The sequence below is a fragment of the Podarcis filfolensis genome (assembly GCF_964270895.1).
Source record: "Podarcis filfolensis genome assembly, chromosome: 4".
Taxonomy (NCBI): Eukaryota; Metazoa; Chordata; class Lepidosauria; order Squamata; family Lacertidae; genus Podarcis; species Podarcis filfolensis.
In genome coordinates, this window is record NC_139607.1 from 31,190,719 (window position 1) to 31,213,988 (window position 23,270).

Here is a 23,270-nt window from a genome sequence, read left to right on the forward strand (position 1 = left end):
TATTGGGGGGGTGGCATTATTGTTCCTGAATACTGGAAACAATACTGGCCACTTTTCTGAACATTTTGATTTGTAAATAAAATTTGAGGTGCATATCATAGGGAGATGTGTGGTTGCCATTGACATGGCAGCTGCCCCCCCCAATTAATTAAATCAATAAAAATACTTAGCTAACTGAGGTTCTGCCCCTTCCCAACATGAAGTCTCTCCCCCCCCCCCCCCCCGAATATAGGATTCTACGATTCTATATGATTCTGTGATTGGACTTAGTTCTGAGTAACGTATAGGATTGTGCTGTAAGATGTTCTCCCTTTTCCTCTGAGCTGTGTCTTGTTGGCACTCATTACAAACCCTTTAGTTACTTGTAACATATTTTCCCCCTCTGCAGAATTCATCTAAAGTTGCTCAAGTACCATCTCCCTGGGGTGCCAGTGGAAAGTAAGTTCACTGCTCCACTATCCTATGCTAAGATTTCATTCAGCCATCCACACGCAGCTATAGTTTTGAATACTAGCAACTTAGGGGTAATTTTGCTGCTGCTGTTTATAAAGAACCTGCAGTGGGCTTTGATCAGATTAACAGGCTTTATTTACAATAAAATAAAAAGTAACCTGAAAGGGTTTTGAGACTGCTTCGCTCATTGCATGGCAACAAGCCTGAATTTGCTGCAAAGGGTACGTACATTCCTATCTTGATTCTCCCAAAGGGTGTACCTGGGATGCATGCATTTTTGAAAACCTATTTGTCACATTCATGCTTTATATTTGTTTGCATGCAGTTTTAAGAATCTGTACACCCAAATAGTAATGCGTGAAATAGCCTTGCTTTGCTTCTGCGTCACTGAATCCTCCAGCCAGCATCATTATTGCTTTCTTTCTGGGCCCTCTATAAATTGTAGAGGAAAAGCTAGCTGCAAGAGCTGTTTTCTCTGCCTTGCTGGGGGTTGGCTGTATTCTGAAACAACATACCCACAAATACCAGGAAGAACTTGCAACCCTTAAAAAAAGTATTGGGAAAGAATAATGAAGCTTGTTGTAAGGAAGGACGGGATGTGGAAGTCGATAGGTCAGGGGAACACTAGCCTGGGTGAACTTGAAACCATTTACGTTTACTGGTATCCTGTGGTGGCTGGTGTCCATTGGAACTGGTAGGGCAAGAAGACAGGGAGCCCAAACAGTAATCATAACAACAACAGGCAAAGCTTGTTTGTTTTAACTCCATCCTCTTGCCTGTTGAGTTCTGCAAGTACAACATGGAGACCGAGGAGGAGGAGGAGGAGGATGTCAGCCATTGCCACCCTCTTTTAAGTCAGAATAAGGCAGGCCGGTGGGGGCACACTGAGGGCACACTGAGACCGGCGGGGCCATACCATAATGGACCAGCTTCCACCGCTGGTATCTTGAGAATATGTACACAGTTCTTAATATCCTACAATAAACTTTGGTTTTCAGGTATACGGGAACACCCTCTCCAGTTTCACCCAGCCCATCCCCTGTGAGTTCTGTAGGGTCCCAGGGAAGCACCAGAGCTCCCTCCCCCTCCTCCATCATCAGCATTCCACAACGGATTCACCAGATGGCAGCCAATCACGTCAGCATCACCAACAGCATCTTGCACAGTTATGACTACTGGGAGATGGCTGACAATCTTGCCAAGGAAAACCAAGGTAGGTGTTTGGAAATCACTAAAATGGGCCAGGATTGTTGACAAGCCGTTTTGACCCATGCTTGAGTCTAGGTGTTTTGGGTCTTGGATCTAGATCCATGAACCTGCTGATGAAGCAGGATTGGGCACCAGCTCATTCTGCCACTTATCCTGATGCTCCTTCTCACCTCTCTGACTTGCCACTGGCATCACAGAATGAGGAAGAAAGCGCCTGTTTTTCTTTCAAAAACAGTGACCAGAGTCCCAAACTCCAAGAACGACTTGGAGTTGACTGGTCACCACTCTCTCAATCACCTTTGTCTAGAAAGGGTATGTTAACCACTGATCTACCGCGGATAACATTACAGTGGCACCTCTGGTTACGTACTTAATTCGTTCTGGAGGTCTGTTCTTAACCTGAAACTGTTCTTAACCTGAAGCACTACTTTAGCTAATGGGGCCTCCCGCTGCTGCCATACCACCGCTGCGTGATTTCTGTTCTCATCCTGAAGCAAAGTTCTTAACCCGAGGTATTATTTCTGGGTTAGCGGAGTCTGTAACCTGCAGCGTATGTAACCCGAGGTACCACTGTATATGGGTCCAAGCTTGGTTTCTTCAGGAGCGGCTGAATTATAACTTCTTTTTCAAAAGCTGGAACTGCTCATTCAAGAGGCATTTACAAACTTATGGAACCAGAGAAGACATCCCCTTCCTGCTAGAGAGGGAGGTGGAGCGTTCAGGTGGTTGTCCAGACTCTACCAGTCATCTTGCCCACACCCTTTGGCTCCAATAACTGAAAATCATTCAACAAAATTAGACCATTAGTGGACACCTGCACTAATGACACTATGCTAACTGGAGCCCACATGGTGATGGATGTGGGTGAATTGTATCTCAGAATTGTATGCTACAGCCTGTTATGAACTCCTGTTTCAGCACTTTTAATGGGGCTTAGTCACTCACAACTAACTTTAGCTGAATCAGGGCTGTTTTGTAAACCAGGAAACAAATAACCATTCTTCTTTTGCACAAAAATCAATGAACCGTTAAGAAAGAAAAGGCTGGGGAACCAACCTTATTGTTTCTATATAAAATCGTTCAGTGGAGGAAAGCTTGCAGTAAAGTCATTAGAAGCCTCAAACAAACCCTTTAACCATGAATTAAATTGTGCCTACGTTACCAATATATTATGTGCATCAATTAGAAATTTTAAAAATGCCTATCATGCAACGAGGAGTAATCAGTATTGGTTTTTCTAACATTTTATTCCCTAGATTTCTTTAATGATTTGGATGTACTGATGGGACCTGTCACCTTGCACAGCAGTATGGAACACCTGGTACAATACACCCAACAAGGACTCCACTGGATAAAGAGCAGTGCTCAGTTGTCATAATAACTGTGGCTTCATCTGGACACTAGACTCTCTCACAGACAATTCAGTTATTCTAGACACTGTGCTACAGAAATACGCAACCACAGCATTGCTTCAAACAAATGTGAACCTTTCTTTAACATGGAACAATTTTTTTTCCAGAGTACAGAAATAGGTGTGTATGTATATTATGCAATGTTTGTCTCTTCCGATGCATTATACTTTAATAGTCTCCAAATATCACTTCTTTACAGAAGAAAACTAAACAAAGGTGTTTTAGAACAAATCCTCTCACATATATACAAACACACACGTACACACACACACACACACACACACACACACACACTCCTCCAATAGAAAACTATGGCTTGATTTATCCAGGTATAATAAACATTGCATCTTATTCAGAAATGTCTTTTCTATGTGATATTAAGTGTGTTCATAAATCTCTGCTTAGCTTTTCTGAAAAGATGTGGTTTTGTAAACTAGGCCAAGTGCAGTTTCATAGGCAGATTTGCTCTATCATAAACTATGTTTAGTCTGTGATTTACATTTTAACAGAGATGACCAATTTCTGTTCCTTGGGAGCTCTTCTGTTTGCCAGACAATAGTCTGGATACCAGTTTGCATGGAAACAGACATTCATCCCTCCCCGCCAGGGCCAGCCCCTCATGAGGCTGGGTCCACCTGGCGCAGCAGATCCTGATGTTGATCTTTCTTCTCTTCCCCCACCTTTGTTCCTGGTGTAGATCTACCCTGACCCCCTTCTTCCCTTGTGTGGGGGGCACTGGGGGCACCATTTGGGGATCTGCCTCAAGTGCCAAAATGTCTTGGACCTGCCCTGCTCCCATGAGCCTTGTGAATGGTTAGGCTCCATATACGTTAGCTTTTGGCAATAAGGGTTTCCTAGTTACAGAACATCTGCACTCAGACACAACAGCATATACAATAAACATACACAATCACAATGACACCGTATTAAAGTGTGAAACATGTTTATTACTTAGCAATCTGAAAATGGCGTCCTTCTTTTTTGAATGAAACTGAGGATAAACTTTTTATCATACCTTGATTCGAATATTGTGGGCTCATTAGTGGCCAGATCAAGTCCACAAGCTTCTAATGAACAATATTCAGTTCAAAGGCCTGCTATGTTTTGTGGCTAAAAAACCCCAAAAACTAAATTACATGTAGAATGTAATATTTGGTTTTTAAATCATATTTTTTTCAGAAAGCCATTTATACATATGCATATACTATACTAGGGAACAGTCTTTAAAACTGGTAGAGGGAGGTGGAATAATGAAATAGAATGTAAAGGTATTGGGGAAAATATTATCTCTTTATCAACGGTGACATCTCAAAACAAATTGTAGCTGATTCCACCAATAATGCTGCAAAACCAGTGCATAAACATACACACACATTCTGATAAACATTTTAGCAATGTAGCATATTAGCAATTTTTTTCTAGTTCAAATTTAATTACATTCAATTCTGTTTATGTGCAAAGCTTGGTTTGCTGCCTTCTGTACTAAAAATAATCTGTTGTTTTCTTCTATACCTGTGCTTTTTATTATTCCATATTTATAAATTCTCTTCAGTGCCTGCTGACCAAGAAAACAAATCTAGCAATAATCAGATTCGATTTCAGTCAGAGAAAGCCACATCAACTGTCTTGTCCTTTTGATAGATTATTCTTTTTTTTAAAATGAAAATAAGAAAGTATCTTATGGAGCCTTTAAATATTAACAAATGTATTGTGGCACAAACTTTCATGGGCCAGAGTGCATTTTGTCACATGCATGGAATGCTCACCTGAATACAGTAGACAAATATACACACATACAATATATACACATACACACAATGGGTACAGAAAAAGGAAGAATTCCCTCTCACCCACCCAATGATCAGGAAGTGATACAGTATAAGAATCTCACTATGATTCTGAGGACCAATGAATACAGAATCTTATTTAATAATTTCATTTTTGTTTTTGATCAATCTTAATTGTTCAGCATTTATATCCTGGAATGTTCAATACTTATTTTGCATCCCATTCTGAATCACATAATACGTTTAGTCATTTCATTAACATTAGTTAGATTACTCAGTGCTGACTTCGGAAAAATGAATTTATAATTCAGTTGACACTGAATGTGATACTTGAGCAGGGCCTCAGTTTTTTAAAAAAATAACGTACATACAACATACATACAAAAGAAGCCAGAGCTTCGTTTACTGATTTTGGCATTGCAGTTTTCAGTACTAAAGATGCAAGGCAATTTTCAAACTAAACAAGTCATCTCTTCAGAAGTGAACATTGCCAACAAATTAAGGGTGCTATCCCAAACACACTTTCTAGGGAGTAAGCACAATTGAACACTGTGTGGTTTGTTTCCAGGTAAACACGCACATGACTGCTCTGTAAGTTCCAGTAACATTCACGAGTATCACCAGTGTGTACATACCATAGTTTTTCAGACTGATAAAATTACTGTTTTCAGAACCATTTAAGGGAGTGTTGACCCTGAAGATGCCACAAATAAATATTTTGGCATTATACTATGTAAAAAGATAGGAAATGCAACAGAGGTAATGCTAACTCTTGAATACTGGGGCAGGCAGATGGGTGGTGGAAATAAAAGAAATGGAACGAATAGGTTACAAACACAGTTAATATCCCTATAATCTGTGTGAGGCAGCTATCACAGAATAAGTTCCTGAGTTTCTACCAGTAGCCCCAAAACACTTATAAGAAGGGTTTAAAACGATGGGTTCTTACTATGACAGGAAGACAATTATTGCATATTTATTTTTGTTTGCATGTTCTTTGCTTATGAAATACATGGGAGTGCTATGAACATATACCCGTGCACCAAAAATTCCTACTCAGGATGCCGGCATTTTTCCCACCTCAAGCGTCCTAGAGTCCATCTGGATAAGTACAATATGTTCCTAGAAATTATACAGGATTTTTAGGGGGTTTTGTTTGCTCATTAGCATGCAGCTGTGTGCAACTACTGTAGGAACTTACCAAGGCACCACATCTGCCTTGCATGGGATCAAAGTAAGAACACAAATAAGCGTAGATAATTTATAAAAGTGATCAGTTTAAAGAAGAAGAATTGCCTTACATACTAAGAGACCAGTACAGTGGTACCTCGGGTTAAGTACTTAATTCGTTCCGGAGGTCCGTTCTTAACCTGAAACTGTTCTTAACCTGAAGCACCACTTTAGCTAATGGGGCCTCCTGCTGCTGCCACGCCGCTGCTGCACAATTTCTGTTCTCATCCTGAAGCAAAGTTCTTAACCTGAGGTAATATTTCTGGGTTAGCGGAGTCTGTAACTTGAAGCGTATGTAACCTGAGGTACCACTGTATTCTAGGTTCATATAATTTCTGAGCAGAGTCTTTGATTACTTATACTGGCGCAATCCCAGTAATGCCCATGGACTTCTTCACTATATGGATTTATGAGCAATGAGATGACACCAATTTAAATTAGCAATGAATTTCTGGTGTGTAAAGCTTGAAATAGTTTGCCTTTGGAACTATACATTAGCATTCAGATGTAAATTTCCACCAGTTATGCAGGACTTTTATATAGCCAGATTTTTATTTTTTTAATGAGGGCAAATATTCAGCCCTTCAAGGTAAAGGGACCCCTGACCATTAGGTCCAGTCATGGACCACTCTGGGGTTGTGGCGCTCATCTCGCTTTACTGGCCGAGGGAGCCGGCATACAGCTTCTGGGTCATGTGACTAGCATGACTAAGCCGCTTCTGGCGAACCAGAGCAGCACATGGAAACGCCGTTTACCTTCCTACCTATTTATCTACTTGCACTTTGATGTGCTTTCGAACTGCTAGGTTGGCAGGAGCAGGGACTAAGCAACGGGAGCTCACCCTGTCGCAGGGATTCAAACTGCCGACCTTCTGATCGGCAAGCCCTAGGCTCTGGTTTAACCCACAGCACCACCCGCCTTAGTTTGTACTTAATGCATCTATCCGCAAGACTGCAATTGACCATTTCCCTCCACTTTTTGGCTACAATTTTTAAACAAAACCTGGGTTCACAAACCTACTTGGATTAAACATGTCTCTCTCTGCTAGTGGAAAGGAACTTTGTTTCTGATGGACACTTGTGATCACTAGAACCCCAGTTCAGCCAGGAGAACTGAGCAACACGTTTGCCCAGTCCAACCTGTTCTGTGTGTTTAGGATTGTGGTCTAAATGATCAATAGTAGCAAACAATCACAACTGGATTTCACAAAATCATCATCTTCTCTGCTTTTCGTGCAACCAAAAATCATTTTAACAAAATCTTGTTAAATAATAATTCTATTTCAACCCACAATTTTCTGAGAAGCCATTGCTCTAGTCCATATCATAATCTAAGACAATGTGACATTTTATTTCTGCACATCTTCTTAACATAGAAGATAAAACTGTTGGAAAAAATTATCTTTACAAGTGAAACACCCACAGACTATTTTTTGTGGTGAGGTAACCATTTGTTCTATGGTCAATCTCAGTGTTGCACATCTAGCCATGTGAGATCATGGCCACCTGTTGCATCATGTGATGGGGGAAAATTTACTAAGTCCCTGCTACCAGTGGGAAATGAGAGCAAGATAGATGCCTAGCCATTTGGTTTCCCATAAGCCAAATCCTGTGTGATGATAGGTTTCTATGAACAGTACATCTTGGGCAGCCTGCTAGTAGGTTGTTATTTTTTTAATTGCCTTTTTTATTTCTGCATTCCCATATTTACTTATTTTGTGCCTTTGCAAATCACTTTTATATTAACTTGAACAAGTAACATTACTACATGCAAGCTTTCCAAGTTGTATTTCAAGTAATCCACCACATGACTAGCAGTTGTATGAAGCAGCCACAAATACAGGTGTATGTCTGAAGCAGGTTCACTCAAGATGCTCATGTAGGCCCACCAATCCTTTGGCAAGTGCTTGCCATGGGTAAATATTACTTGAACCTGGTAGTAACAGATATGGCTGGCCATAATTTTTCCAGAGGCCACAATTGCAGGCATTGTGGCCAACTACGTATTGGACAGCCCACCTGGTAATATGTTAGCATTAGCCATCAGTTGCAAATGTGCCCCAAATTATACTCATTCATTTTTGTGTATGTCAGTAATTCTGCTGTATGCCAGTGTAGAGGGGGCAGTTTCCACTATACAGTATCAGCAACCTTTAGGAAATTCCTGCTAGGACTTAATGTCATGTTATAATGATCTGTTTCCATTCCTCTCACACTCCTTAACATAGAACTCAATTAGTCCATAGTTACAGGGGTTTTTTCTATTGGTGCCAGCATTGTTTTGAAAAAAACAGGAAAGGCGATAGAGTGCTATCTATAAGTCTGGCACCTTTCTGCTAGCATTTATATGGTCTCAATACAGTTCTTCTGTGTATGTCATTACAATGGCATGTTTTTATTGTTTACACTCACTGAGCAACTTAAGAAACGGAAGTATTCTGTACAGTAATTTATGCTCTAAAGTGTGTGTGTATGTATATATGTATGTATGTATATGTATATGTATATATATTGAAAGGTTTGAAGTTATTAATTTATTGAATCAGTTGGCATTTCCTCCCCAGTCTCCAAGGGTGCTTCAGAAAGGAAGAGCAATATCAAGGAGCCCAGGGAATTGCCTTTTGGTCTGTCTGGCTCACTCTCATTTTCACTGACAGGCCGCAGCTCTCCAAGATTTTAGACAAGGGGGTCTCTCCCACTCCTACTTGGAAATATCAGGAACTGAAATTTGGACCTACTGCATCCTGAGTTATGACTCTCTCCCCAGCTCTATGTCATGGGCAACTTTCTTCAACCTAACTTTCCAAAACACCCTTGTAGTTGCAGATAACTTTCTTCTTAGACAATACTAATCTGAGGCTATGGCTGCTGCGTTTTGATCACTTTGCGGTGAATTATTTATGCCAAACCTATTATCAATTTAATTAGAAGTAGCAATGTCAGAGTGTCAATCCAAGCAATACATAGCGAATTAGGAAGGGAAGGGAGTCATATTAATTCTTTATAACAGCATAACTACAAAACATACATGATACGCGACAAGAACAAACTGCAAAGTGCTTTTCCATTTTGCCTCTTTGAGACCAAAAGCAGGAAGCCAATCAAAATACTAAGCCTATCTGCAGCAAGTCTGTCTCAATTCCTTCCTCAAGCAAGCTGAAATGATGCATCCATTGGTGTGTCCATTTGTTGATGATAATGAATACAGGTGTGTTCTTAATCTTGAGGGGTTAATTCACATGCTGTTTGTACCAGTGTATATTCACGTCATTAGAACTGCATCAATGTGAGTGGTTTGTCATTTCCTGAGAGTTTCGTCTCAGCCAAGCATGTGACTGATGGAGTGAATAGCGTGCTTATGTACTATTTGAACTTGATGGTCTCCCAAATTTTGTAATAGGAATCACAGGATGTGCAAGCAACGTCTGTATTATTCTGCCTCCTAGAGTATCAAACTACTTGACATAGCTCAGCAGATAACATTTATTCAATGCCATGTTTGCAAATAAAATATTAAATCCGTTGGCCCCACTTCATGATAAAGAAAATAATGTGAGAGGTTTGTTTGTTTATAGCTCTTTTACATAGCTCTTTTACATAGTTAAAGTTCATGTGTATAAAGTGATGAAATATTATTGACAAATTGTTTTGCTGTTTGGAGATTTTGCTGTTTCTACCATTCATACAAAACTCATGTAGCACAGTTCCTGGAATGGTGAAAAACCCTACTGTAATGTTACAGAATGAGCCTTAAGGATTTGTTTTTGTTTTGTTTTTTAAAAAAGCACTTTTATATTATAAATATTAATTCATCGATAAGATTACTTTTTTAATGTGAAAATAAACCATGAACTCGACACCTTTAACATCTCAATTTTGTCTCATCTGAGTCATTTTGGGAAACGTATAAAGCTGCCATTATTGTAGCAGTGCATGTTTCTAAACCATAGGGCCAATCCTCACTCCAGATGAGGACGAAGGGATCTCAAATTCTTTTGCATGAAAGAGAAACTGCCCTGTTCTGGGGGAGCTCAGAGCTCACAGGAGAAGCCCTGCAATGTCCCATCAAGGAAGGAATTCCAGGGAAGAGTGGAGATCAAGACAAGCGTTTAAGGCAACCAGCATACCTGAAGGACCTTGACCAGCTCTGCAGAGGCAGATATGCAAGCTGTTGCCTCTGCATGCACTTAGATCAAGGAAAAGGAAAAGGAATTTGCATCTGTACTACCCAAGGGCTGGTGCAATATGAGAGAATGCAGAGACACGTCCATGTAGCTATACTTCAAAAACAAAATAAAACTGCACAAGTGTGAAACTGCTCCTAAAAATAAGATTTAAAAACATACAGGAAGTGATCTGTTCCTGCGTTTTAATGGCAGATATTTTCCCTTGTTGTCATGATTACATTCTGCCATATGGACAGGCAGACAATATTTTAACAGGGCAAATAATGCTATTTTAATAGTTGTGTGGAGCCACAATTTTAATCTGACTTCCAGCTGATTGTAGTACAGTTAATGCCACAGCAGAGTTAAATAGTTTTAGAATGCAAGCAGCTGTCTTATATTATTACGCTTAAGTTTCATCCTTCTGAAGGGACAGTGGCAGCTGTAGGCACCAGCCATAACGAGGCAAGGAAGCTGTTTGCTGTAGGGATGTTGTGGTCAAGGGATGATGGAAATGTGGAGCTTTAAAGCTGTGCTCAAGTATAAGGGCCATCAAGAACTGAGCAAAGTGTCCCTCAGTGGGACGACTTCTGTGAGTGGACCCTGGCAAGCATCCTGGCTGTAGTGTCAATACTACGAGCTGCATTTAAAGAGGTATTTATTCCATAAAGTTTATATACATCTTGATCATAGAAAACCTCGAGGTGGTTTTACAAAGAGGATAAAACAATAAAATCAGTAAGAACAAACTTGGGGGTGGGGGGAAATCTAAATTTGCCCTAGATTTTTTTTTACTTATGCAAAACTCAGTGGCATCTGTAAATAATCTTGACACTTTCTCTAGTAAATCACTGTACTGGGGCACATGCGCAGCTGTTACCATATTACACAATGAAAGAGATAAGGGATAACTTTATTTGATTATTTAATTTCTATAAAGTTTAATATATTAAAAACATCACTATAAGCCCTCTTCAAAAAACTGAAGCAGCAACAGATAAAATATTACAAATATAGAAAGTTACATATAAAACTGTTACTTTAATACAAAGTTACATATCTCTCTCTCCATTCATTTCCCTTCTGACACACCCTCCCTTTCAGCCTCTGGGTTCTCATGGTTTTGAAACCATTAAAAATCAGTGTGTTGGTTTTGTTTTGTTTTTGCTTCCCGGGTTTCTATGTACTTGCTCCCTGCAGTTCCTCTTTGTGCCCACTAGATGTCAGTCAAAGGCAGCTGCATTTCAGAGGAGGCCTCTTCATCCTTTATTTTCCACCCCTGACAGCAACAGCGTGTTAAACATAGATTATCCTTGCACTTTAATCCCCAAATGTATCCCCGTCTCGGCTAAGCCTCTGTAGCAGACAGCAGCTAGGAATGTCCTGTAATGAATGATACTGATAAAAGCAGGTACAGTGCGGCAGTGCGGGAGACGTCTGGCGTTGCATGCAAACTCTGCGGGCTGTGCCTGCAATGCAGCACTGTCTTGTATGAGAGATGCGATCAGACTGATTTCACCATTATACACACAGCCAGAGTTAATGTGATCTTGTCTATAACGTTCGGCTGCCTATGAAAAACCATTTGGTTACAAGGTAATCGATCTTTCACTTACATGCAGAGCAGTCTCCTCCGTGCAAGCTCTCTTGAGGCGATTGTTACAAAGGGAGAGAAATCCAGATATTTATTTACATAGACGAGTCGCTAAATGTACATTGGCTTATTTTACTAAGATTTTGTTGTTCTGTCTCTGTGTGTGCTAGCATTTGTAGAAAGCAGTGTTTTGTGTGTGCTGACACACAAGATCCGGAGCAGATGTCGTTTTCTGTGTACACACACAAATATGTAGAAACAGCTGTGCATTGCTTCACACACGTTTTCACCCATCTGTTGCAATCGCCCTGGAGCAATGAGTTATGTCGTTTTTTTGTGGGCTTTGTGCGGTCCAATAATAAACCAAAGACATTAAAATGAAATTGGCAAAGCTGGAATTTGATTCTATGGAGGCACTCAAATAAAAGCAATTAAGTTACCCATGAGTCAAGGGCAGAAGGAAAACTCTTAAAGGGCTACACTGAATATCAGAAAAATAAATGCACATAGAAAATAAAGTTTTTAAAAGAATATTGTTATATTCCCCCCCCCCCATTTCCACAAGTGGTGCAAGATTTCAGCGGTTGCAGATGCTTTATCCAGGGTGTGAGTTTCCTTCAGGACAATGAGACACAGTGGAGACTGTGGTGTCTTTATGATACATGGTTTATTTACACATATATACAGCCAGAATCCAACAGAGGAATGTCCAGCAATACTGTCCAATAGGTTCTGGCCTCTCCCATAGACACAACATTGGATTCAAAACAAATAAGAGCATCCTGCTTTTCTTGGCTTTCTCTCTCGAACCTACTGCTTAGTAACTGCTCCTTAACTCCGGGAATAAGGGAGTATATAAATGCAATCAACAACAACAACAACAACAACAACAACAACAACAACAACACCACTTTAGGTTCCATGATGGAGGACAGCCAAGGTGGGCTCTAAATACAGTACAAATTACTGAACAAACAAAAGAAAACATACTAGTGTGAATGCAGACCAACTACATTTACTTTGCTGGATGAGCAATCAACAAGTTGCCAGTTGCACAGTGTGCATTTATTTATTTCTGCAAGGGGCTTATGGATCGTTTTTCAGGTGGACACCACTAAGTGTTTTTACCACAGATTATGACAAGCTTTGGGTTGTTTTTTTTATTTATTAAAAAAGTTAAGATAAAACAAGGACAATAGTTTGCTTAGAAGTAAGAGGTCTCCAGAAGCCCCTGTGGTGCAGGTCAGGGGCGCGCGGCTGAGGGGCAGCAGGTCTCTTTTATTTTCTGATCCTTTCGGGGAAAGGCGGTCCTTCAGAAGCTTAATGTCGGATATATGGTGATACATAAGTTTAAAAAAAAATGAAAACCCAGTGTCTGTGTGCATCTGCATGCACGCTTGGAAAACGCCATGCGTATGAAAGTCAGCCCCGTGCGTGCGTGTCTTTGTGTGCAAAGAGGCTTCGCTGCACTTGCTGCGCGTTCTACGAGCGCTTATAGACGAGTTGCAAGACTTGCCGCCAAATACGTGCTTAAGCACGAAAAAACCTGCCTAATTTAAAACACGCCGCGGCAGGCACCTTTGCACGCGCCTTTAAGAAGTGCCGACACAACGCCTGGATCGGCGGCGACGCCACATGCCGAGCTTCCGTTCGCAGCAGCAGCAGCTCCAGGTCTGACTGCGCGCGTGGATCATATATATCTATCTTGTCTAGATATAGCTTTCCTCCGCGCGGCGTCAGGGCTATCCTGTCAGCTCCCTCCCGCCGCCGCCTCCTTGTTTGTTGTGTATGAACGAGGAAGCGCGCTTCTCTCCTCTCTCCGCCTCCCCTGTAGGGGGCGCTAGAGTACCTCGTCTGCTTCCCCTTCCCTCACAGGACACTCAGGCAGCCCGCAGCGCCAGGCGTGAGGTAAAAAGAGCGAGTCAGAAGCCGAGGAAAAGGGGGGGGGGATGGCGCTCGCGCGCTCTCACTCTCTCTTCCCCAGACGTCACGTGGAAAGCCTTCTCCCCCCCCCTCCCCTCCCTTTTCCTTTTATTTATTTCTCTCTCTCCCCGTTGGCCACGCGACTGCTTAAGGCCACCAGGGGGCGCCGCCTCAGGGCAGGACTGTCTGATTGGTTGGCCGCGGCGAACGAGCGCTGTTGATCAAGCAAGGAGGGAGGGGGGGCGAAAGAGAGAGAGAGGGAAAAGGCCCAACGGCTGCGGCTGCGGCGGTTGGCGGCGCGAGACTCTTGAGCGCGCCGTGCGTGACGCGGCGTTCCGAGAGGGAAGGTCGGAGGAGGAGCGACGGCGAGGTGAAGGCGCAGGCGAGGCGAAGTGTGTGAGGAGCTGCTGCTGCTGCTGCTGCTCTCGCTGCGGCGGCGGCGGGCGGCGTGAGCCGGGGACGCGATGTGAGGTTTCCACACGGCCCGGCAGGGCAGGCGGCGACGCCCGGCGGGCGGGCAAAGGTGAGAGAGGCTGTGGAAGAGGTTGGCCCGCCGCCTTCGCGCATAACTGCCTGCCTATCCCGGTGCGGAAGCGGCGCTTGTTGTGTCTGAAGCGGCAGCGGGGGAGGCCCCCATGTGGCGCGTACACACGGCGCAGGCAGACACGAGGGTTGCCTGACCCTGCAAGTCTTACGGAGGAGGTGGGCGAGGGACCAAAGCTTGGGCAGGCCTGCAGGCGGGCCTCCCTCCTGGCTGGCAAGCGGGGCTTGGGTTGCTCGCTTCTCCTGAGGGGAGAGGGCGGTCGGCTGTTTTAAGTCAGCGAAGCCTCGGCCTCCTCGAAGGCGCCAACCCGGTTGACGCCGCCGCAGCCGCCGCCGCTGCCCTTAGTTCCGGATCAGCGTCGTTGGCAAGCCGAGCACGTCCTGGGAACCATGGCGGTGCCTGGCAGCTTTTTCCCATCCCTGCAGCTGCCTTGCTGGTGGCTGCACAGCTCGCACTCGGCGTGAGGAAGCCCGGGGTTTATCTACTGACACGGAAGGAGATGCTGTTTATTCCGTGCTCCTTCCTCTGCGTCTTCAGGCGCCCGTGCCCATTGCAAAACTAAGACGCCGGCTACTCAGGCTCGGGGTTTAAAAGAAAAAGGGGAAAGCGGGTAGAAAGGAAAGAGCGGTACCGCATGAAGGCTGGCGCGAGTTAGATGCAACAGGATTTCACAGCTGGGTTGCGATAAGAAACATGTTTCCAGTTGCTTGTGGGGGACGGGGACGAAGACAGTTGCTCAGATGGGATCATTCTTTGAGGGTATATATTGTTCAAGCACCCGTCATTCATCGTTATGTGTATTCGACAGCTACCCAGCACGTTTCAGTCCCATAATTCTTCGGGGGGGGGGGGATGGAATTGCTTGCCCTAATAATACTGCCCTAGAGGTTCAGAACAAAAGGTCAAATAGAAGTCTTGGTACATATCTTTATATGCTTAATCACTAGTGAACACCAGAGGCTGTAGTTAGATAAGATCCTTATAACAGCTTCGTTAAACTAAAGATAATTAAACACACCTAGTCTCTGAAGACCTTTCATTTGCTATCTTGTCTCTTGTGTGACATTAACTTTTTTCCCTGACATTGGCCTTTTATTCTGTCTCTGTAAGGCTAGTTTTGCCTGCTGATTGATTGAACATTGCAGATCATTACTAGTGGGGGTAACATTAGAAAGACCACATAATAAAAAGATCTTTTTACTTATAAAACAAAAAAAAATTAAAACTATTTTTTTCTTAATGGCTGTTCTGAAGCTTCTCATTCACAGGGCAAAACCAGTCTGCCTTTTCCATATGTGAGGTAGTATGTATGCTTTGGATTATGTGTTGAGTCAGACACTAACTTGGGGACTGTCCTACTGAATAAAGTGGGCCTGAGATCTGAGCCTTGGTCATAGCTTGACCACCCACTAACCCAATGAAACCTGGAAATTTAATAGGAAGAATTGTCCCAGCTGTCTGAATGGACTGTAGCCTCTGTTTCTGCTTGTTCTATTGCTGTTAAACAGACAAAAATGCTAAACTATTTTAGTAACTAAATACAAATAATATAAAGTAAAAGGTAGTTAGACTGAATAAGTCGCTGACATATAATGTATTAAGTACTTGGAAAATAACTGTATTAAACAGTGGTTAATGTTCCTTTGCTTCATATTTGCAGAATAATCCCTGTAAGTCTCATTAAATTCAATGGAATTTACTCCCAGATAATTGTATATCGATTGGCAACTTAGTTTTTGTCTAGAAATTCTAATAGCATAAAATAATATTTTTTGTATTGATACACCTAGCTGAAAATCCACCTGAAGTACATCTTTAGGCCTATATGTTATAATTAAATCATGTGGTTAGCTTTTTATGGAAAATTGAGGCAACTTAACGATGATCAAGTTTGGTTGGACCTTACCATTAACATTCAAAGTAATTTCCTTCCAAGACATGTGTTATTTATTTTTGTTGATGGTTTTTTTTTACATGCATCTCAAGGTGATGCACAGACATACAGTAAAAACAGCTAAAATATTTTTTAAAACAGAGATTTCTGCAGGGTCACAATCGGACCCATGCCAGTCCCAAAACCTATCCCCGCCCCTGTGAGTCCACTCTCACAGGCTGTGTAGTAAATTGGCTTCTTCATGCTTAGATCCTTGATCATATAACTAATAGTACAAGTGGTGTGCTCTATATTCTGTGACTTGACTTGCAAATATCTGTTTTATGTTTATTGAAATATCTGCTAGTCATGATCACTGTGTGCCAGCTCAAAAATCGGAATACTAGTTCCCAGGAAGCAGAATTGGGGGACGCGGGTGGCGCTGTGGGTTAAACCACAGAGCCTAGGACCTGCCGATCGAAAGGTCGGCGGTTCGAATCCCCGCGGCGGGGTGAGCTCCCGTTGCTTGGTCCCTGCTCCTGCCTACCTAGCAGTTCGGAAGCACTCCTAAGTGCAAGTAGATAAATAGGGACCGCTTTCTAGCGGGAAGGTAAACGGCGTTTCCGTGTTCGGTGCTGGTGCTGGCTCGCCAGATGCAGCTTAGTCACGCTGGCCACGTGACCAGGAAGTGTCTTCGGACAGCGCCGGCTCCCGGCCTCTTGAGCGAAATGAGCACGCAACCCTAGAGTCGGACATGACTGGCCCTGACGGGCAGGGGTACCTTGACCTTTACTGTCGTATTCAAGTTTTGTTTGCAGGTTTTCTGTAGGCATCTCATTTGACCACTGTGAAAACAGGATGCTGGACTAGGTCGGTCTTGGTCTGATCTTACAGGGCTCTTAGATTCTTATGCTCTGCGTGTTTATTATTACTTTCTTTCTAGAAAGCTTGTTGGTGTCTCTTGTATCTTCTTTCTCTTACATTAAGTGTCAGCTTTTATTATGGATGGATATTTTGTATTATTATTACAGTCATATCTTGGTTCTCAAACAGAATGCATTCCGGGAGTCCGTTCGACTCCCGAACCCATTTGAAAACAAAAGCACAGCTTCCGATTGGCTGCAGGAGTGTCCTACAGCCAATTGGAAGCTGTGCCAGATGTTCGGCTTCCAAAATCGTTCAAAAACCGGAACACACACACTCCCGGTTTTCGATCGTTCAGGAGCCGAAACGTACAATTTCCAAGGCGTTCAGCAACCAAGGTACAACTGTATTGTACTATTAGTACAAGTCTGCCATGCCCTTTGGCTAGAATAAGAAACTTAAGAACTGCACTGAACTTTCTTTCTAACTAGGGAACTTTGATAGTCTGGATTGGGCTGATCATTGGAGGCAGGGGGTACAATTGTGTATGTACAGTATTGCTTAGTAGCAGAGAACATTTAAGCATGTATTGTTAATAATTTACTGTGGGTGGGAATATACCCCACTTCAATAAAAGCCATCTTGACTTACTAGAACAAAGTAAAATCATAAGCACATCAAAAAAATTGCACAATCAAGAACAGCACCATAAAAGTTTTTTTAAGTGAATAAAGCATTCTCAATGCAACTGCTATAGCAGACAAATTGTGTTTTGGACAGCTTTGCCTTTGACCTTCAGGGCTTCACTGATGGAAGTGGATTGAAGGGTTGAACTGACTTGAAGCAATTCCACATTTTTGTAGTCACCAGCTACCACTGGATCTTCACCATGCATAAGATGAACTTAAAGTAAACAGTCATAGTTGGTGCTAAGTCATAATTAAGCATTATGTAGACATAATGCTTAATTATGACTTAGCACCAACTATGACTGTTTACTTTAAGTTCATGTAGACATAATGTAGACATAATGCTTTGTAGACATCATGTAGACATAATGCTTTGTTGGTTCTAAAGCAAGCCAACTTCACACCATGAATTATGAAGGTAATTTGTTAAACTAATCAGAGTTCATTGTAAACCATGATCTCTGATCTTGAGACACAACAAGCTGAGCTTTAGGGAAAGCAAGACTTAACATAGTTGTTGCAGCTAAGAGAGGGATAGTGGAATGTGTGAGACTGAGGTTCAGTTGTATTCATTACAGGTTGTACATACCAAACCATGTTTAAACCATGGTGTGAAATCAGTCACAGTATTTTAAAGATGTTAACTGAACTCTTCGTTAGCTTTCTGTCTAGAAGAACTCAACACAGATCTGAGTTCTCCTTGTTAATTAATAAGCTGTCAGTATACATAATTATTCACTAAAATTGACACATCCATATACTGTAGTATAGAATGCTTGTAAAAGTTTCACTTGGAATCACTGCAAGTTGACATAATTAGTCCTTTAATTTTTAGGGAATGAAAATTGTTTATAATGGATACTTCTGTTAACAAATGCTCATGTCTCTGGAAATCATATTTTCACATTTTGCTTCCATATCCAAAAGCAAACTCTGACTCAGCCACTTTTGTCAAGCACAGAATCTGTGCTGTATCTTGGGTGTCATCCCAGCCCTTATGTGGATGCCCTATGTGGGATTGCTATGTCTTGTTTCATGGCCAAATCATCTGTGCTTTGCATGGTTACTGGTCTCAGGCTTTTCACACCATGTATTTCCAGTGCAGTTTTGTATTTAACAACTTGTGGGTTGCCATGGGTGACAAGGAATTCTGTACAGGTGAATGAGTGGGCTGGAGGAGAAGTAATAGTTCACTCCATCCGTTCTGGCTGTAAAGGAAGCCTCTTCCTTTGTGGCCAACACCATGGCATAGCAGGCTTGTGGAAGAAAGACCTGGGTTGGATTGCATTCTGTTAAATATATTTAGTCAGTATTTGAAACTCCCATTGTTCTAGGTGCATTTTGCAACAGGGAATTTCCTCAGTGCTAGCAGTTTCTGAGCTCTGGGCGCAGTACTGCACCTAAGATTTCAGATTAAAACTGCAGAGTGGAAGGAAAGGAGGTCCTTTCTCTGCCTCCTCACTTCCAGCTAGTCTCGGAAGACTGGAGAAGAGACTTTCTTAAGAATATTAGGGGAGTTGACAGGGGAAAGACTAGACCCTGTGAAAAATGAACATAATATTTTCGCTGCAGTTCATTCATTTTCAGCTTTGTATTCTTGTTATAAAAAAGCACGCTTAGACATTACATTGTTGTGCTCATAACCTAGGCCTAAGGTGCCATTTAGCTCTTAGCTTTCATATCTCAGTTTCTAACATTGCATTTAGTTCCCATAGAAATAAAGAGGACCTACACTGGTAAAGACATAGATTTCATTGATAAGTACAGCTAAGTTAGCCTGGGTATAATCCAATATACGGTATAAAATTAAAGCACAGAATTTGAATTTGCTTTTTATAAATAGCCCCACACTACAATTTAAGTTTCTGTTTAAGAAACAGTGCAGAAGAGTTAATGGTGGCAGTTTCCACCTGTTCTTTTAAAGAGCGCAAACATTCAATGGATACTGTTTCTACTCCTCCTTTTAAAGAGCAAAACATTAGTTTAACCTATGTGACTTCAAAGATTGAAATAACATTAAACTGATACACATGGGGATTTTTTTAACCCCTTGATTATCTTTATGGTAGTCCCAAACACTATATGTCTTGTGTATCTGTTAGGTTAATCTTCACAGAATTGTGTGGGAGGGGCTACACAAGTGGAACTAATTGACGTAAGATTCTCCCTAATAGGAGGTCCTACAGAAGGTGCTCTCCATTTCCACACAAAGCAAATGGTTGCAGAATGCATTGCAAAATGTAGGCTAGCTTATAACCATTCTACTGAATGGCACTTTTAAAACACCAAAAGAATGCTATACAAATAATATGAAGATGAAAACACTAACCCAAAAATGCATCTGCAGAAGACAGTGACTATACCTTATAGCTTGTGTGTACACACTCTGAATATGGGGTAGCAGTGCCAAAATAGATTTTGAAGATAAATGTGTGGCTTCCTACTTGAGAAAATGGGATAGGAATATGACCAATCAATGTAGAAAGTAAAATAAGTTCATATTTGTGCTGCTTGTACTTGGGTAGTAAAATATCAAAAATAAGGCAGCGGATTCAGAGGTGTTTCCCAATATGTAAATGTTTAGAGCCCATCTGCTTCTGCAAGTGCTTTCTAAAAATGAACTGTCTGTAAGAATAGAGCCACGAAAGCATGCCTGTTTGGCTGAAGAACTGTAGACACTTCCAAATCTCAACATTGAAGATGAGTATTCTGTGCTTTGTATTTTGTTTGAAGACTTTAGAAGCTCTTTTTCCCCAAGAGAGCTAGGAAGGGACAAAGGTAGTCAGGCTAGGATGAAGGAGATCTAGTTTCAAATCCCTTTGGTCTCACCTGCTCCTCAGGCAGGTTTATTCAAAGGAGTTGAATAAATAAGAATTGTGCATACTTTGAATTGTGCTTCAAATTATTGATGGCATCCACCACTAAAGAATTCAGCCTAAGAATAACAAAACACTATACTTGTTATCTAGAATGCAGAATAGCAAAATGATGGGCCTGGGATGGAGCAGGGGTCTCCAGTGCATCATGTATTGTGGTAGTAAAGTAACAAAGAATGCCATTGTGTTCTTAATTTATGTCTATGCTACTCAAATTACCTTTCAGGGTTGGGGGTGTAATATCAGGCAGGTTGTGGCAGGACTGATGCAATTACTTCCTTGTTTGGATCCCCTGGAGGAAATAATAATTGACCATTTTCCAACTTGTTATCAGAAGGCATGATGTTTGATTTACAGTGAAGTGTTAAGGAGATGAGGTAACTTTCACCCACTAGAGTACTGCTGGGTAATGTATCTGGAATCCTGAGGCAGGGTACTTAACAGACGTACTTACCCCCCCCTCCAAAAAAAGTTTAATTTGCCTTAGTGAGTCTTCTACTGCCCTCTGGCAATGCAGTGGCCCCTGGGCATGCTTCAACCTTGGAACTTGAGGAGGGGAGCATATATTGTCTCTACACCTGAACTGAGCTTTAGACGTACTCAGTGCAACTCTAGGCACAATCCCCTTCCTAAACCCATGTTGGAAAGAAACCTGAGATCCATTTTGGTTCAGTCTTTCTGAAGTGGTTGGAGCACTTCAGAAGTGCAGAGCCAATGCAAACACAAGCCTCCCTGTCTGGCTTCAAGTTGGAGAGGGTGTCTGAGGCTTGTTTCCACACAGTGCGGTTTGAAGAACAATGTGTCAACCCACCCCTCTCTTTCCAAGCTTAGTGTTGTGGGGAGGAGCAATGGGTTGTTTTTAAATTTCCAAGGTGCAGTGTGTGAGGTCAGGAGGGAGGGAGCAGCAATGTCCTGGCAACCATGCATTTTGAGTTGGCTGTCCAAAATGTATGGACTCCTACCTTTTGTTGTGCTTTCTGACTGTTGGGGTGTGTGCTAATGCTCTTCTCTCCAAAGTTCTCCATCACTGAGTTCCCACTTTTGTGCTCTTGTGTTCTAAAGATATGGAGCTAAAGCTGGCATGGCTAGCTTCTTTTGGCCCAAGAACCACATTGACAGTCATCCTTCAGAGGGCAACATGCCAGTGGTGGTGTGGCCAATATACACACACAATGCAACAAGCGCATACACTCACTAGACATGCAGTCGTGCAGCACTCTCCCTCTCTTGTGTCACACACCACACATACATGCAGTCGAACACTATACATAAGCTGTCACAGATGCAGAAGCAGACATACAGATAACACACACGCATGCAGCCAGACTTTCATTCAACATTTGCAGCTCTCTGGAAACGCTGCTTTTTTTCTTTGACACTCAGCATTCTGTGCAAAGTAAATGGCAGCATTTTAACCTACTTCAGTGCTAGGCTGGAGGAAAACCCGCCTTTTACTCCGAAACAGCAGACAGAGGGCTTATCTCTGATATCCGCACTGTGGTTCTTAGCACTGCAATGAGGCTACATCATTTTAGCTCAGTAATAGGCCCTGATTCAGCAAGCCAAGCCACAGGAAGTTGTCTGCCAGCGTCCAGGCACCATCTCCTAATCTCAAGAGGGGGGAAAAATCCCTCTGACATTGCATCTAGTTTGTCCTAAATGTCACAATGTCAACTGCTATTTTGGTTTGTACAGCTAGGTGAGAGGTTATTTGAAAGATTGGGCCAGAATATAGGCAAATGACACCTAGGGTTCAAGATATACTTAAGTTGTGCAATATTAGGTTAAAGATTTCTAAAGTGTTTGCATACGTGAATTTATATTTTGTGGTAAGAGAATGGATACATCAGGTGTGCTGTTTAAAGTCTTCCCAATGTAAATATTTGTAGCTCCTACACCTCAATTTGAAATTATATAATAGTAATACTGACAATATTTGTATGTTTTTTTCTCCTTAAATAGCTTCACTATGAAGGAAGGTGGATGGAGAAAAAGAGCCAGTGACAGAGATGGCTGGGGAGGATGGGTATGTTCAAATCTAAAATTATAAACATAACATTTTAGAGTGTTAGCTTGCTTTTTACTAGTGTTTATAGGTAGCTTTAACATAACTATTTTATTTCTATAATAATAGCCATAACGTTTTCATCTCTGACTTATGCAAAGAGTAATGGATGTTTAGATAATACTATCCAGTTCATATGGGACATTGGCTAGAAAAATTGCCTATGATATATTTTTTTTCTTGCGCTTATTCAGAACATTCAGGTTTTTGTAGGTGCTTAGTAGTGAGTTGGCTGTGATTTTAACCCTGCTAAGGATTATTAGCTACATTATATTTGTATTATTATGTAATACAATATATTATAATACATAGTATATTATTATAGTATATTGTAATACATATATTGTAATATATCTATTACATACATGTATTAAATGTATATTTTATTTAACACTCCCTTGAGATCCAATGTTGAAAAGTGATATTAAAATATTCTAATAATAAAATAAATAAACAATATTTATGTGGTTATTCCATTAAAAAGTTTTCCACAACTGTATATTCAAGTCAAAACCAAACTGATATTAAATAGTTTTAAAGGCTAGCAAACCTTTTGACCCATTTCCATAGTTAGACACAAAAAAGT

The 23,270-nt window shown here is 41.6% G+C and overlaps 2 protein-coding genes and 1 long non-coding RNA gene across 12 annotated transcripts in view; all 3 read left to right on the plus strand.

The window, feature by feature from the left end:
- The window catches only part of AFF3 (ALF transcription elongation factor 3), a 239,607-nt gene extending 235,126 nt beyond the window's left edge, over positions 1 to 4,481 (plus strand). For all 8 annotated transcript variants that reach the window (XM_083610449.1, XM_083610448.1, XM_083610447.1 and 5 more), the window contains 3 exons: positions 389 to 438; positions 1,452 to 1,666; positions 2,919 to 4,481. In XM_083610449.1, the coding sequence (XP_083466575.1) occupies positions 389 to 438; positions 1,452 to 1,666; positions 2,919 to 3,040 (387 nt within the window). In that variant the 3' untranslated portion in view covers positions 3,041 to 4,481. The remainder of the gene's footprint in view (positions 1 to 388; positions 439 to 1,451; positions 1,667 to 2,918) is intronic.
- A 1,695-nt stretch (positions 4,482 to 6,176) lies between these two features.
- On the plus strand, positions 6,177 to 9,964 carry LOC310761338. Its single transcript, XR_014547402.1, has 2 exons — positions 6,177 to 6,396; positions 8,218 to 9,964. It is a non-coding gene; the product is annotated as an uncharacterized lncRNA (long non-coding RNA).
- A 2,804-nt stretch (positions 9,965 to 12,768) lies between these two features.
- REV1 (REV1 DNA directed polymerase) overlaps positions 12,769 to 23,270 on the plus strand; it is a 44,824-nt gene continuing 34,322 nt past the window's right edge. The window contains exons 1-2 of one of the 3 annotated variants that reach the window (XM_083610443.1): positions 12,769 to 13,758; positions 22,582 to 22,645. In XM_083610443.1, coding sequence (XP_083466569.1) covers positions 22,589 to 22,645 — 57 coding nt within the window. In that variant the 5' untranslated portion in view covers positions 12,769 to 13,758; positions 22,582 to 22,588. Of the gene's footprint in view, positions 13,759 to 14,013; positions 14,297 to 22,581; positions 22,646 to 23,270 lie in introns of those variants that run through there. The other 2 variants (XM_083610442.1, XM_083610444.1) reach the window with 2 other exon arrangements.